Here is a 16,374-nt window from a genome sequence, read left to right on the forward strand (position 1 = left end):
GAGGTGGACGGGGCGGGCGGGTAGGGTGGGACCCTAGGCAGGGAAGCAGAGCTGCAGCCGGGGGACAGGAGGAGGGGTGGAGGGAGGAGGAGACAGAAAAACAAGGTGCTCCTCCAGTCCTGAAAGGCCTTGCCCAGTAGCCGAACCCAGGAGAAACAAGCCTAACAAATAAAGGGTCCAGCGCCAACTCCATCGAGTTCTCCCAGACTACCAACTACACTGTGCCACAGGAAAGAGAACGAAGCACTTTCACATTCTTTTTTGAAGCCAGACACCAAAACACAACAAAGATAGCAAGCGTGCCCACAGATGCCTCACATATGACCGCAGCACAGATGCCATGGCCCACAGCAGACATCTGCCAAGGGCAAGTGCAGCACCCCACACAGGGCCCCTGCAGGGAGGGAGGGTGGCCGCCTGCGGACTGATGCCCATGGAATGATGCCAGAAGGAGCTGTGGCCAGGCCACACGGAGGTGACATGTGCAGACAGGACAAAACAAAGGTGGCCTGCCTAGTACCCCGGATGGCGCCTTTCCGAGGACAGACCCAGCTGGCGCCACCTGTGCTCACGGAGTGACAGAAACATTTCCAGGAGACCCAGACCCCCAAGGTGCCTGCCTGCCACATCTCCCAGGGCCTTGGCCGACCACGTGGCAGGCACACAGTCCCGACCAGGGGATCCAGCAGCAAGGCCCCATTGGGCAAATGCCCTGATTCCTGCAACTCCAGGGAACCCAAGACTGTGAGACAGGAGAGGGGACGGCAGGCATATCCCAACCCTGACGGGGCCGTCTGCACAGCAGACAGGAGACACCTGGAGAAGTGTGGCCACTGCCAGGCAGTCAGCAGAGGAGCAGCAGTGAACCCGGCTCAGATGTGACAGTGGCCCGTGGTCACTGGTTTTAATTTTTTTGAGACGGAGTCTTGCTCTGTCACCCAAGCTGGAGTGCAGTGGCGCGATCTCAGCTCACTGCAGCCTCCACCTTCCAGGTTCAAGCGATTCTCCTGCCTCGGCCTCCCTCAGCTGGGATTACAGGCATGCGCCACCACGCCCGGTTAATTTTTCTATTTTTAGTAGAGATGGGGTTTTGCCACGTTGGCCATGCTAGTCTCGAACTCCTGACCTCAGATGATCAGCCCACCTCAGCCTCCCAAAGTACTGGGATTACAAGGTGAGCCACCGAGCCTGGCCAGTTTTTTACAGGCATTTAAAGGCAGTCTTTTTTTTTTTTTTGAGATGGAGTCTCACTGTGTCGCCCAGGCTGGAGTGCAGTGGTGCAATCTCGGCTCACTGCAACCTCTGCCTCCTGGATTCAAGCGATTCTCCTGCCTCAGCCTCCCGAGCAGCTGGGACTACAGGCATGCGTCACACACCCGGCTAATTTCTGTATTTTTAATAGAGATGGAATTTCACGACGTTGGCCAGGCTGGTCTGGAACTCTTGACCTCGGTGATCCATCCGCCTCGGCCTCCCAAAGTGCTGGGATCACAGGTGTGAACCACCGTGCCCAGCCCCCCTCTTTTTTTTTTTGAGATGGAGTCTGGCTGTGTCACCCAGGCTGGAGGGCAGTGATCTCAGCTCACGGCAACCTCTGCCTCCCAGGTTCAAGTGATTCTCCTGTAAAGGCATCCTTCTTTTGTAGAGATGCCTACGTCTGCAGCCTGCTTTCTGTGATGTGTCAGATTTACACCCAGACATTGCCCTGAGGGACAGGCGGCCACACGCGGACCCACGCGGACCCTGGGGAGGTTGGAGACGGTGCTGGGTCCTCACCGTGCCGTGCTCTTGAACTTTATATTCTTTCACAAATTCCCACTACAAAAATGTTAAAAAATAAACAGGAGACAATTCCAAAAATCAACATCTATTCTTACTAGAACCCACTAAAAACCTAAGAAGCTTGCTCTCCCCAAACGTTACTGAAAATGCATATCCCATTGGGAAGCCGAGGCGGGCGGATCACGAGGTCAGGAGATCGAGACCATCCTGGCTAACACGGTGAAACCCCGTCTCTACCAAAAAATACAAAAAACTAGCCGGGCGAGGTGGCGGCGCCTGTAGTCCCAGCTACTCGGGAGGCTGAGGCAGGAGAATGGCGTAAACCCGGGTGGCGGAGCTTGCAGTGAGCTGAGATCCGGCCACTGCACTCCAGCCTGGGAGACAGAGCGAGACTCCGTCTCAAAAGAAAAAAAGAAAATGCATATCCCAGCCTGTGGGGCAGCCACGTACTCCGAGAAGCCGCACTCCTGGTTCCCTGTTTCTAGCCACAATCAAATGAGAGAAACAGAAACACACTCAAGGCCTCCCGGGTGAGTCTGTCACTGTGCAAACTCCACAGGGACTGACACAAATCCAGAAGGTGCCGCCCACTGCACACTGGGCTGGGCCATGGCCTCGTGCCCCTGAGCTATACACCTGCACAGCACGTGGCTGTACGGAGTACCGGAGGCTGCTGGGACACAACGGTAAGTAATTGTGTATCTAAACAGAGAAAGTGGAGTAAAAATACAGTATTGTCAGCTTATGTGACCGTGTGGTCGTTATGTGGTCCACGGTGGACAGAATGTTATGTGACACGTGACTGTACTGGAGTGGACAGGCCAAGGCAAATCAAAGTTATTTATAACTATGTTCCCGGAAGTCTCAAAAAATAAACAAACCGGTTCTGCCTGGTGGCCAGCGGCCGGCAGTGCAATGTCCCAGTGCCCTCAAGAGCCTCCCTGAGCCTCCAGAAGGAGCAGCAGTGCTGGCACCCGCATGAGCCCAGGAGGTCATGTCTGCCTGCGCCGTCTGATGCCACTGTCTATGGTCATTCGTTCTAGCAGCAACAGGAAACCCACGCCCAGGCGACCCAAGCTCAGTGAGAGGGTGGCTGGGGACAGGTTAATACCCACAGGTAACTTCCTCCGCAAAGAAAGCTGGAAAATGCATGCACGCACTGTCCTCGGACACACCAGCCACCGAGAAACACACCAGGCACGTGCCGTGGTGTGGACGTGTCCCCAAGTTCACCGCCAGAAACCTGATCCCCAACGCAACACTGCTGAGGTTGTGAGGGTTCCATCCTCGCCAAAGCATTCACGCTGTTAGCACAGGAGTGGGCTCCTGATAAAAGGGGAAGTCTGGCCCCCTTCTCTGTCTCCATCTGTGTCTCATCTCTAGCTCTATCTATCATCTGTCTGTTTCTATGCCTCTCCTGTCTCTGTCTCTCTCATCTCTGTCTCTCATCTCTGTCTCTCTGTCTCTCATCTCAGTCTGTATGTCTCTCATCTCAGTCTGTATGTCTGTCTCTCATCTCTGTCTGTGTCTGTCTGTCTCCCCTGCCCGTGCTCTCTTGCCCTCTGCCTTCCACTATGGGATGACACAGCAAAAAGCCCCAGCCAGATGCAGGCCCCTTGGACCTTGGACTTCCCATTCCAGCCCCCGCAGAACTGCTGCTCTTTTTTTTTTTTTGAGACGGAGTCTCGCTTTGTCATCCAGGCTGGAGTGCAGTGATGCCATCTCTGCTCACTGCAACCTCCACCTCCCAGATTCAAGAGATAATCCTGCCTCAGCCTCCCAAGTACCTGGGATTACAGGCACCTACCACCGTGCCTGACCAATTTTTGTATTTCTTTTAGTAGAGACAGGGTTTCACCATGTTGGCCAGACTGGTCTCAAACTCCTGACCTTGTGATCCGCCCGCCTCAGCCTCCCAAAGCGCTAGGATTACAGGCCTGAGCCACCGCGCCCGGGCATCCCTTCCCTTTCTACATTGCTCAGTCTTCAGTCTCTGTTAGAGCAGCATAACGTGGACTAAGACAGCAAACCCCAGACAAGGCCTGAGTCAGCAGGGAAGAGCCCAGGGTCTCTGTCACAGTGGGTGCCGCAAGGCTAAAGAGGCCCCATCTCCCACGGGACCTGCAGTTCTACTCTTGAAGGCGCCCATTTGGACCCTTCCTCTTCTTCCTGGCTTACAACAACCCCTCCCCCATGGAGGCTCCCAGGAGGAAGTGGGCCTGTCACCACCGCCTGGGTGGGGGACTGGGGCAGAGGATCTCTCTCCCTCCCCTTTGCTCCATCCTCTGAGCAACTGAGGGGTCCCAGGCCCCTGGCCAGTTAGGATGAAATAAGGGCAGCTCTTGCGTCACCTTTTTGTGGGAAAGCACAAAGCTGAACTCCGTCTCCCTTTCCTAGTAAAATGAACTACAGACAAAAACGTAAAAGTGAAAACGAGGCTGTGAACGGTGGCTCAGGCCTGTAATCCTAGCACTTTTGGAGGCCGAGGCGGGCGGATCATGAAGTCAGGAGTTTGAGACCAGCCGAACCAACATGGAGAAACCCCATCTCTACTAAAAATACAAAAATTAGCCTGGCGTGGTGGCGGGTGCCTGTAATCCCAGCTACTCAGGAGGGTGAGGCACGAGAAATCACTTGAACCTGGGAGGCAGAGGCTGCAGTGAGCTGAGGTTGCGCCATTGCACTCCAGCCTGGGCGACAGAGCGAGGCTTCGTCTCAAAAAAAAAAAATGTGAAAACAAAGCTAACAAAGTTGGAAGTGGGCTGGGGAGATGACAGCTCCTTGGGGCCCTGGGGCCTGCACCCTGGGCGGGATCGCACGCGGCAGCTGCTGCAGGGAAGGCACTGCCAGCCACCGCCCGTCAGGACTCACCCAGCCCCGGCAGCAGGCGGAGGAGCGCATTCTTGTTCCTCTGCTTGGTGATATGCAGGACGTAGTACAGCCCCACCTCGCAGGCCATGCGCTGCTCCTGCAAAAACCTGTGCCCCGGGCGCCATCAGCCCCACCTGAGCCCCACACCGACCCCGCCCAGCCCTGCAGCAGCCCCCCCGGCAACAGTGCCACCCCTGCACCACGGCCACCCCTGCACCACGGCCACCCCTGCGCCACAGCCACCCCTGCACCACGGCCCTGCAGCCCGTACTTAGTGAAGCTTTCGGGAAGTGTGTTTGGATATGAGACTGGGGCTTTCTCCTCGGCCGGAAGTTTCTGATCCACATTGAAAGTGTAGTCATCCACCAGGAAGGACATGAGCATCGGGAGAAACCTGGTGATGAGCTCTACCTCCTATGAGGAGGGGAGGCCATGAGCGGGCCCCGCCCCTCCCCACCCCACCCCGACGTTGACACACTCCCTGCCCTGGCCCTCCTACTCCCCCAGACACCTCACCAACCCCACCCTCCTCTCCAGGTCCCCAGGTCCCTCTTCCCACCTCCCGAGTCCCCCACCCAGGTCATCTCCTCAAACCCCCTTCTGGGCCTGGATCCACACGGAGTAGCCACCACCTGTGGCCAGCCATGGTCCACGGAGACACCCCAGAACCCTCCGGTGGGCATTTTCCCAAACGGAAGGTGGGCACCTCCAGGAAGGAAGCTTTGGGACCAAAGAGGCCTCCACAATCACTTTGCTAGCGCCTCCCGCTCCACCCCACTTCCAGCCCACAGCTCCTCGGGATAAATTGGCAGCCCCACAGGAGACTTGTTACCATCTTGGGCTCCTTGAAGACCTGGCTGTCAATCATGTCCCAGGCTCCCTGGCCCAGTGCCAGCAGCCGGAGCAGCAGCAGCAGGTCGGGGCTGTCCTGTGGGGAGGACGGGCTCAGCGCCAGTCCCAGGCAGCCGTGTCCTGGCCATGGAGCTCCTCTGACCCTACTCATTACCCAGCAGGGTCTCTGGTGCCCATGGCCAGGACCACACGACTGCAATCACCAGCCCCACACATGGGGTGAAACCCAGTCTCACAGCAGGGAAGCACGCACCTCTACCTGGCCACTGCCTCCACACCCCGACCACCAGAGCCGGCAGGGCGGCCACAGGGCCCCGACAGCTGCCTCCACACCCCGACCACCAGAGCCGGCAGGGCGGCCACAGGGCCCCGACAGCTGCCTCCACACCCCGACCACCAGAGCAGCCAGCAGGGTGGTCACGTGGCCCTGACAGCTGCTGACCAAGCCCACACTCACCCTGGGCAGTGTTTCCTGGCCGACTAGTTCCTGCAGGTGCCTGACTGTGCTCAGCGCCAGCGTGTTGATGGCGAAGGGGTCACACAGGATCATGGACAGGTCCCTGGAAGGAGGCCGCCTTGGCGTTAATGAAACGCCTGTTGCCCCTCCCTTCAGTGGCACAGTCCTCAGGAGGGGTGGCCTAGGCTGGGTTCAGGACTGGCAACGGGTGCCCATCACATGCTGGGTTTCTTAAAAAAGGCTTAAAGTTGGCCAGGCGCGGTGCCTCACGCCTGTAATCCTAGCACTTTGGGAGGCCGAGGCGGGTGGATCACGAGGTCAGGAGATCAAAAACCATCCTGGCTAACACAGTGAAATCCCATCTCTACTAAAAATACAAAAAATTATCTGGGTGCGGTGGCATGCGCCTGTAGTCCCCGCTACTCGGGAAGATGAGGCATGAGAATGGCGTGAACCCGGGAGGCGGAGCTTGCAGTGAGCCAAGATCACGCTACTGCTCTCCAGCCTGGGTGACAGAGCGAGACTCCGTTTCAAAAAAAAAAAAAAAAAAAAGCTTAAGGTTTGCAATTTGTCCTTAACATGTTCGATCTTCCAAATTAAAGAGTTAAAAAAACAAACAAAATAAAGCCTGAGTATGGTGGCTCATGCCTGTCATCCCAGCACTCTGGGAGGCTGAGGCAGCAGGATCAATGCCCAGGAGATGAGGAAGACTGTACCGCGGCACTGAAGCCTGGGTGACAGAGACCCTGTCTCAAAAAGAAGAAAAAAAGTGGCAAAGGTGCGGCCAGGCAGCACTGTGTCTATACACCAGCCAGAGAATGCTGGAAAGCAAATGCCAACAGATACCCCTAAGCTCAGAGGCTGGCTCCATGCCACCGCAGACACCAGAGCCCCCTGCCCCTGGGCCTGGCTACAGAATGCAGAGTTGAGGAGGGAGACTTTGCTACCCAGACACATCCCAACAACCGTGTCCCTCAGCCGTGGGCCAGCAGTGCACAGCATAGCTCTACTGAAACATCCAGGAGGCTGGGTGCGGGGGCTCATGCCTGTAATCCCAGCACTTTGGAAAGCTGAGGCAGATCACCTGAGGTCAGGGGTTCGAGACCAGCCTGGCCAACATGGTGAAACCCTGTCTCTACTAAAAAATACAAAAATTAGCTGGGCGCAGTGGCATGTGCCTGTAATACCAGCTACTTGGGAGGCTGAGGCAGGAGAATGGCTTGAGCCTGGGAGGCGGAGGTTGCAGTGAGCAGAGATCGCACCATTGCACTCCATCCTGGGCTACAGAATGAGACTCTATCTCAAAAAAAACAAAAGAAAAAGCAACCTCAGGGAATAAACACCTGCTACCCACGACAAAACACAGCGAGCACAGACCAGATGCGCACAAGGCCCTGGGGGACAGAGGCTTCATGGAGCTGACCCTCACCCCAGCACCTGCTCCTGGCCCTTCTTGACTCCATCGAGAAACCCCTGCAGCTCCCGCGCCCTCTTGCTGTCCACGAACCGCTCTCGGATGCAGGCGTCCAGGCACCAGGTGAACTGCAAGGAGGAAGCACGGTCGGGACCAGACCAAGCCTCCCAGGATGACCAGAGATCTGGCCCCAAACACAGCCGCAGGCCCTGGCCTCTCGCTCAGTCACAGCTGCTGTGAGGGAAGGCACCGGGCACCAGTCTCCTGACGGTGCAGAGTTCCCCACACCTCTAGGCCGAAGCAGCAGGGTCAGGACAGCAGTGGAGACAATGATGATGTTTCTTTCTAAAAGGGGACTCCCTCATGGCACCCTGAGTGTGGGGGTGGCCACTGCAGCACTCCAAGCAATGGAAGCCTCGGAGGGTGACTCGAGTCCCGGGAAGATGGTCCCGAGGCTGGAGGGTCCATATGAAGGGAAACCCCATTCCTGGAGCACTCGGTACCTGGCCAACAAGTAGTCCCACAGGCCAGGTTTGGAAAGATGGGAGGAAGCTGGGGCAATGGTCAAGGTCCAGCCTGTAGGTCCTACAGCCCTCAGGAACAGACAAAGGGCTGGACGGGGCAAGAGAGTCCCAGGGAACGGCCAGGTCTCTGGCTCAGATGCAGGGGACTAGCCTCCTTCCCCCATCAGGGTCTGGAGAGGAGCCAAGATGCCAACACACAGCAGGACAGAAAAATCACAGCCCAGGAAATAGGCTTGGGAGAGGAGGGCGCCCAGGTGGTCACTGGCCCAGCCAAACCCACAGGGAGGAGAGGAGCCAGGAGGGCCAGGAGGAAGGAGGGCGGGCAGTGGGCAGTGCTACCTTCAAGAGGGCCGGTGTGGGGGAAGGAGGGAGGGCTGTCGCTACCTTGTGGCACGGGTCCACGGTGCAGATCTCACCCACATCCAGGTCGTGCAGGGACATGAGCAGCTCAGCCCGCAGCGTGCAGTAGTGCACATTCCGCGTGCGCAGGAAGAGCGTACGCAGAAACTGCAGCACCATGTCGTACAGCTTCACGTTCTTCCCCACCATCTGCGTCAGCCGCTGCACCACCTGCAGTGAGAAGCACCATCAGGTCCCGGGACCCTCCCGGGCTCCGCCACAATGAAGACACATGGACATCACGCGCAGGGCAGTGCAGCCCCTCTCTGGACATCTGGATATCTGTCTTTCCTACTTTTTGACAGAAAATGTTCCCTCCTCTCTTATTAAATATTGGCACCCAGTGTGATGGTAGCAGGTTCTGTTATTTTTACCTTTTTTACAACTTTTTTTGAGACAAGGCCTTGCTCTGTTGTCCAGGCTAGAGTGCACTGCTGAGACTGTGGCTTGCTGCAGCCTTGACCTCCTGGGCTCGAGTGATTCTCCTGCCTCAGCCTCCTGAGTAGCTGGGACTACAACTGCATGCCACCATGCCCAACCTTTTTTTTTCTTTTGAGATAGAGTCTTGTGCTGTCGCCCAGGCTGGAGTGCAATGGTAGGATCTCGGCTCGCTGCAATCTCCGCCTCCCAGATTCAAGCTATTCTCCCGTCTCAGCCTGTAGTTGGGATTATAGGCACAGGCCGCCAAGCCCAGCTAATTTTTTGTATTTTAGTAGAGACAAGGTTTCCCATGTTGCCCGGGCTGGTCTTTTGAGCTCAAGTGATCCACCCACCTTGGCCTCCCAAAGTGCTAGGATTACAGGCATGAGCCACCACACCTGACCCAGTTTTTAACTTTTTTTTTCTTCTTTTGAGACTGAGTCTCACTCTGTCGCCTAGGCTGGAGTACAGTGGTGCAATCTTGGCTCACTGCAACCTCCGCCTCCCAGGTTCAAGTGATTCTCCTGCCTCAGACTCCTCAGTAGCTGGGATTACAGGGGCACACCACCACATCTGGCTAATTTTGTATTTTAGTAGAGATGGGTTTTTACCATGTTGGTCAGGCTTGTCTTGAACTCCTGACCTCGTGATCTGCCCGCCTTGGCCTCCCAAAGTGCTGGTATTACCACTCCCAAAGTGCTGGTGTGAGCCACTGTGCCCGGTCTAATTTAACTTTTTAAAAGAGAATTGGGCTTGGCACGGTGGCTCACAGCTGTAACTGCAGCAAATTGGTAGGCCAAGGTGGGTGGATTACCTGAGGCCAGGAGTTCGAGACCAGCCTGGCCAACATGGTGAAACCCCGTCTCTACTAAAAATATAAAAATTAGTCAAGTGCGGTGGTGGGCACCTATAATCCCAGCTACTCAGGAGGTTGAGGCAGGAGAATCACTTGAACCTAGGAGAATGAGATTGCAGTCAGCGGAGATCACACCACTGCACTCCAGCCTGGGCAACAAGCAACTCCGTCTCAAAAAAATAAAATAAAATAAAGTAAAGGCCGGGCGCGGTGGCTGAAGCCTGTAATCCCAGCACTTTGGGAGGCCGAGACAGGCGGATCATGAGGTCAGGAGATCGAGACCATCCTGGCTAACATGGTGAAACCCCGTCTCTACTAAAAAATACAAAAAAACTAGCTGGGCGAGGTGGCAGGCGTCTGTAGTCCTGGCTACTCGGGAGGCTGAGGCAGGAGAATGGCGTAAACCCGGGAGATGGAGCTTGCAGTGAGCTGAGATCTGGCCACTGCATCCATCCTGGGCAACAGAGCGAGACCCCGTCTCAAAAAAAATAATAAAAAATAAATGAATAAAAAATAAAGTAAAATATAAAGTTAAATTAAACTAAAATAAAATAAATAAAATAAAATAATAAACTCGGCCACGGCGCAGTGGGCTCAAGCCTGTAATCCCAGCATTTGGGGAGGCCGAGACGGGCATATCATGAGGTCAGGAGATCGAGCCATCCTGGGCTAACCCTTTTTGTGGAAACCCGTCTCTGCTAAAAGTACAAAAAACTAGCCAGGCTTGTGGTGGCGGGCGCCTGTAGTCCCAAGCTACTGGAGGCTGAGCGGGAGAATGGCCGTAAACCCGGGAGGCAGAGCTTGCAGTGGCTGGAGATCCAGCCACTTCACTCCAGCCTGGGCGACAGAGCGAGACTCCGTCTCAAAAATAATAAATAAAGTAAATAAAATAAAATAAACTCAAAATAAAAATTTTTAAATAAATAAAATAAATTTAAAAAAATAAAAATAGGCCAGGCGTTGGGCCGGGCGCGTGGCTCACGCCTGTAATCCCAGCTCTCAGGGAGGCAGAGGCGGGAGGATAGGTTTGAGCCAGGAGTTGAGACCTGCCTGGGTAATACAGCGAGACCCGTTTCCACAAAAAGGAAAAAATAAAATAAAAGACAAAAAAAAAAAAAAAAAAATAGGCCAGGCGAGTAAATGGCTCCTGCCTGTAATCCCGGCATTCTGGGAGGCTGAGGCGGGCGGATCACGAGGTCAGGAGTCAAGCCATCCTGGCTAACACGTGAAACCCCACCTCTACTTAAAAAAAGTTACAAAAAATTAGCCGGTGCGTGTTGCGGGCGCTGTAGTCCCAGTACTCAGGAGGCTTGAGGCAAGTAAACTAATGCCTGAACCTGGGAGGCGGAGCTTGCAGTGAGCCGAGATTGGGGCATTGTACTTCAGCTGGGCGACAGAGGAGACTCGTCTCAAAAATAAATAAATAAATAAATTAAAAAATAAATTTAAAGATAAAAATAATAAAATAAAATACAACAAATAAAATAAAAATAATAGAATCAACCTAGGACTAAGCCGACCAAGCAATTCCCTACAGGAAGAAATCGGTACAGGCAGCACCAGGTCACCAGAAGAGATGGGGTAGGAGAAAGGCCTGGGAAATGCAGGGCACCCCACAGTTCGCAGAGGGGTCCAAGGGCTCTGTCTGACAGCAACGGAACAAGAAAAAGGCCCATGGAGGACCTGACTGGGAATAAACAAACAGGGAAGGGAGAACAAAGGTGGCACTAGCCACCCCCAACAAGCCCATGCACGTGGTCAGGACCCACGGCCTGAAGGGAGCCCAGAGCCACACGAACTGTTCAGCACTTGAAGTGCAGTAGTTCAGAAGGGCGCTAAGTGTGAAAGCCTCACCGGGTTTCAAATCTCAGTGACCCTCCCACAAAAAACATTATAGCTCAATATTTTTTTTTTGCTTTTAAGACAGTGTCTCTCACTCTGCCGCCCAGGTTGGAGTGCAGTGGCTCAATCACACGTCACTGCAGGTTCCATCTCCTGGGCCCAAGTGATTCTTCTGCTTCAGCCTCCTCAGTAATTGGGACAACAGGTATGTGCCACCATGCTGAGTTAAATTTTTTTTCTTATAGAGACAAGGTCTCCCTTTGGTCTTCAACTACTAAGCTCAAGCGATCCTCCCACCTCAGCCTCCCAAAGTACTAGGAGTACAGGCATGAGCCACGGTACCCAGCCCAATCCTTCACATGAATTACATGCTGAAAGATAATACTTTGGATATACTGGACCAAACAAAACATCAATGAAATTGATCTCTTTTTTTTTCTTAATGTGGATACTGAAAAATCTTAACTCATAGTTCACTTTATCTTTCTATCAAACGGTGCTAAAGTTGGTTACAGCCAAGCTCACACCTATAATCCCAGCACTTTGGGAGGCCAAGGTGGGCGGATCACTTGAGGTCAGGAGTTCCTCTTGGTTCAGCCTGGTCAACAAGATGAAACCCTGTCCATAATAAACAAATACAAAAATTAGCCAGGCATGGTGGGGCTGGCCTGTAGTCCCAGCTACTCGAGAGGCTGAGGCAGGAGAATTGCTTGAACTCAGGAGGCAGAGGTTGCAGTGAGCCGAGTTCGAGGCACTGCACTCCAGCCTGGGTGACAGAGCAAGACTCCATCTCAAAAAAAAAAACAGAAAAAAAAAAAAAAGGGACTAGGCAGAGTGGCTCATGCCTATAATCCCAGCACTTTGGGAGGCCAAGGCAGGTGGATCATGTGAGCTCAGGAGTTCAAGGCAAGCCTGGCAAACACGATGATACTAAAAATACCAAAATTGGCTGGGCATGATGGCACACGCCTATAATCCCAGCTACTGGGGTGGCTGAGGCAGAACAGCTTAAACCCAGGAGGCAGAGGCTGCAGTGAGCCCAGATCACACCATTGCACTTCTGCCTGGGTGACAAGAGCGAAACTCCTGTCTCAAAAAAAAAAAAAAGAAAGAAAAGGGAAAGGCCGGGCGTGGTGGCTCATGCCTGTAATCCCAACACTTTGGGAGGCCGAGGTGGGCGGATCACGAGGTCAGGAGATCGAGACCATCCTAGCTAACACGGTGAAACCCATCTCTACTAAAAATACAAAAAATTAGCCGGGCGTGGTGGCGGGCGCCTGTGGTCCCAGCTACTCGGGAGGCTGAGGCAGAATGGTGTGAACCCAGGAGAAGGAGCTTGCAGTGAGCCGAGATCGCGCCACTGCACTCCAGCCTGGCGACAGAGAGAGACTTCGTCTCAAAAAGAACAAAGAAAATTGTCAGCAAGTTTCAGTTTAGAACAATGCCAATATTATTAACAGACAGAACCTTGGGTTTGCTATCCTCTGAAAAATGAAAAACAACTCAACTGCAACCATATTAACAAATCATTTAAACACCCGAAAATTGAAGGACCAGGCCGGGCGCGGTGGCTCACGCCTGTAATCCCAGCACTTTGGGAGGCCAAGGCGGGTGGATCGTGAGGTCAGGAGATCAAGACCATCCTGGCTAACACAGAGAAACCCCAGCTCTACTAAAAATACAAAAAATTAGCCAGGTGTGGTGGTGGGCACCTGTAGTCCCAGCTACTTGGAAGGCTGAGGTAGGAGAATGGAGTGAACCCTAGAGGTGGAGCTTGCAATGAGCCAAGATCGCGCCACTGCACTTGCACTCCAGCCTGGGCAACAGAGCAAGACTACGTCTCAAAAAAAAAAAAAGAAAAAGAAAAAAAGAGGGCTACCCCGGCTACTCTGGCTCGGCATGGCTGCTTTGGCAACTGTTCTCTTCACAGGTGTCTGGAGGCTGCACTGTGGTGCAGCCGCTCGGGCGGGCGGCCGGCCGGCCGGCCAGCCAGTGGTGACTACAGCAGGGACTGGCAGCCAACCCCTCCGGCTACGGGCCCCTCACAGAGCTCCCAGACTGGTCATAGGTGGATGGCCACCCTGCTCCCCCAGAGAAAGGCCAGCTTTGAAGAAAAGCTGAAAGGGAGAAGTTTGTAAGACGAGTTGCACTGCTGTCACAGGAAATGGACGCTGGATTACAAGCATGGCAGCTCAGACAGCAGAAGTTGCAGGAAGAACAAGGAAGCAGGAAAATGCTCTTAAACGCAAAGGGGCTTCAGTGAAGAGCCCACTTCCAAGTCAATAAAAAGCAACTCTTGCCTCCCTTCCTCAGCCCCTCTCTGGACTTCTTATACACCTAGATGCTTCATCCCAGCCAGAAGAGAGCCTTCACATTCCCCATCCGTGTTCGGAGCAAAAGAGCTGGGACACCAAGAACAAGCTGTTAGATCACTGCCTGGGAGGTTTGGCTTAGTGCCCTCATCTCTGGCTCCATTCCAGTTCAGCTAAGTCTTGCTTTAAAATGTTTACCTCCTTTGCAGGCTGTAGGACTGGCCCAACTATGAGAAATAGCTGTTCTGTGAACATGAAAAGGGGACCAGCAGTTTTCCTGGTTCTAGCCGGCACTCAAGCCTTTACCAGCCCACACACAGCTTAGGCCATGTATAGCTGTCATCTAATACGTGTTTTCATGAAATGGAAAAAAAAAAGTTGAAGGACCAAACAGAACTTGCTTTTTAGAGGTGGGCGGGGGGTGGGGAGGTGCCGTACACAGTGGCTCAGGCCTGTAATCCCAGCACTTTGGGAGGCCGAGGCGGGCGGATCATGAGGTCAGGAGATCGAGACCATCCTGGCTAACGCGGTGAAACCCCGTCTTCAATAAAAATACAAAAAATTAGCCGAGCGTGGTGGCGGGCGCCTGTAGTCCCAGCTATTCAGGAGGCTGAGGCAGGAGAATAGCGTGAACCCAGAAGGCAGAGCTTGCAGTGAGCCAAGATCAGGCCATCGTACTCCAGCCTGGGCGACAAAGCAAGACTCCGTCTCAAAAAAAAAAAAAAGTAGGGGAGGGGGTGCTGTAATTTCTCATTAGGGACCTTTCTGTAGATTTTAATGTTGTCCATATATCACTTTAAGGAACAGTAAAATACAAACAGAAAAACAACCAACTTTCTTTCCAGCACGTGTACAAGCCAGCCCTGCCCTACCACCCAGCCAAGCAGCAGAACCATCCAACCATTCACAGGGCAGCAGAGTATTGATCCCCAGGCAGCTGAAGGGGGCTAGCCATGGCACCCCCAAAAGGTGCCCCACCCTGCACACAGCCTGTGCCCTCACCTCGCCCTGGCGCCTGGTCTTGGGGGAAGGGCTGAAAAAGTTGTGTAGGACAGAGAGCTCCGTACTGAAGAGCGCGCTCTCCTTCTCCAGGATGTACTGCTTCAGCAGCGGGGAAACCTCGTCCCCGAAGAGGGCCTGGTTGTCTTGCCAGATCTGCCGCTTCACCTCCACGGCGCAGGCTCGATACAGCTCCTTGTCAGCCATTACTAGCTTCAGCTTTTTCTCAGGAACCTACATGACACCACAGGCAGCCTGTGAGTGGCACCTGTGTCCCTGGATCTCCCTTAAGACAAGCCAAGAGGCCTCAGCACCCCCCTTCAGACCACCTGCAGCTAAGCCCCACCCCACAGGACACCTATGACTGGTTCCCTGGCCCCAGCAGGTTCAGGCAGACATGCTAAATACCAACAGCTCTTTCCCAGGAGGGGCCCCACACCCCAACTCCTCTGCTAAGGTTCAGTCTCCACGCCACTCATGTGGGAGAAGCCAGCCAGAGCTCACCATGGACAGCACTCCGGCAGGTGGCGTGGGAAGCTCCCGGAGCTAGGTGGCCACCAAAACTTCCACCAACTAAGGGCATGAGGGGTGGGCGGACGGTCCACGCCACCACGTCAGGGTTAGAGTTAGGGCCCTACCTTGGGCAGGTGCTTCATGACGCACATCACCACGGGCTGCAGGGACGGCATCTTGACCAGAGAAAAGCTCTTCTCCAGAAGGTCTTCCAGCTTCTTGTACCTGGAACAACTCACAGGATTGATGGTGCAGCGATGCGCCAGATCAGAGCAGCTACCTGCTTGTCCCCACACAGGTAACAGCTACCAGGACAAGCCTCCACGCACAGGACACATGCGGCAAGGCTCTACACTCAGACACAGACCCAGGCCACCTCTGGGAGCAAGGATGTGGAGCCAAAAGGCTCCACATAAATGCCCCTGAGTCGATCCAAGGCTGCGAGAACAGCTGCACATCTCACCTGCCCACCCCTCCCGCTGACCCACCTTTCCTCAGCCTTCCCCTCCGAAGCGATGGCTGACACTCGCTCCAGCAGCTTGTCCCGCAGCTCATCGAACACCGACTGGTGGAACTCCAGCCGCGGCGTCCCGTGCAGGTCCAAGAAGGGGAGGGCCGACTGAAGAGACGGCAGCAGCACGCCATTCTCTGTCTGAGGAAGTCAAGAGAAATCTCAGCCGCAGCCCAGTGCGCCCGGGCACCCCAAGGTTCTAAGAGCTCGAACCCAGGGAGGTACGAACCCAGGTGTTCCCAGCCGTCCAGCAAAGGGGTGCTGGCTCTGGACTCCACCCCCAAAACAAGACTCAGACACCAACAGAAAGCCGGAAAACTTCCGGCGCCTCCGCCAGGCCCGACTCCCGCGCAGGCAGCCCTGCCCTCTCACCGGGCTCCCCCCGCCCCGGGAGCTGCCCCACCTGGAACTGCTCGATGGCCTTGAGCGGCTCCGTGCAGTTCGTCAGGGTCTCCTTCAGGTCCTCGCCGTTGGCCACGCCCAGGTCCTGCAGCCCCGCGAACATCGCCGAGGCCCCGGCCGCCGCCCGGCTAGGCGCCCCATCCCCAGCCCGCTCCCCAGTCGCCGCCGCAGACGCCCCAGAAGCCCGCTCTGCCGGGCCTCGGGGGCCGCCCGAGCCCCG

At 54.9% G+C, this 16,374-nt stretch overlaps 1 protein-coding gene and 1 pseudogene across 1 annotated transcript in view; one reads left to right on the forward strand and one right to left on the reverse strand.

Moving 5' to 3' along the window:
- NELFB (negative elongation factor complex member B) overlaps positions 1-16,374 on the reverse strand; it is an 18,278-nt gene extending 1,904 nt beyond the window's left edge. Inside the window, exons 1-10 of the mRNA XM_017893018.1 lie at positions 16,156-16,374; positions 15,730-15,893; positions 15,367-15,466; positions 14,732-14,962; positions 8,285-8,470; positions 7,392-7,504; positions 5,963-6,065; positions 5,486-5,581; positions 4,925-5,067; positions 4,654-4,760 (exon numbers count right to left, since the gene is read on the reverse strand). Of these exons, the coding sequence (XP_017748507.1) occupies positions 4,654-4,760; positions 4,925-5,067; positions 5,486-5,581; positions 5,963-6,065; positions 7,392-7,504; positions 8,285-8,470; positions 14,732-14,962; positions 15,367-15,466; positions 15,730-15,893; positions 16,156-16,257 (1,345 nt within the window). The 5' untranslated portion in view covers positions 16,258-16,374. The remainder of the gene's footprint in view (positions 1-4,653; positions 4,761-4,924; positions 5,068-5,485; positions 5,582-5,962; positions 6,066-7,391; positions 7,505-8,284; positions 8,471-14,731; positions 14,963-15,366; positions 15,467-15,729; positions 15,894-16,155) is intronic.
- LOC108542859 (39S ribosomal protein L52, mitochondrial pseudogene) lies at positions 13,317-14,050 on the forward strand (annotated as a pseudogene).

Source organism: Rhinopithecus bieti, unplaced genomic scaffold, assembly GCF_001698545.2.
Source record: "Rhinopithecus bieti isolate Rb0 unplaced genomic scaffold, ASM169854v2 scaffold_23276, whole genome shotgun sequence".
Classification (NCBI taxonomy): domain Eukaryota; kingdom Metazoa; phylum Chordata; class Mammalia; order Primates; family Cercopithecidae; genus Rhinopithecus; species Rhinopithecus bieti.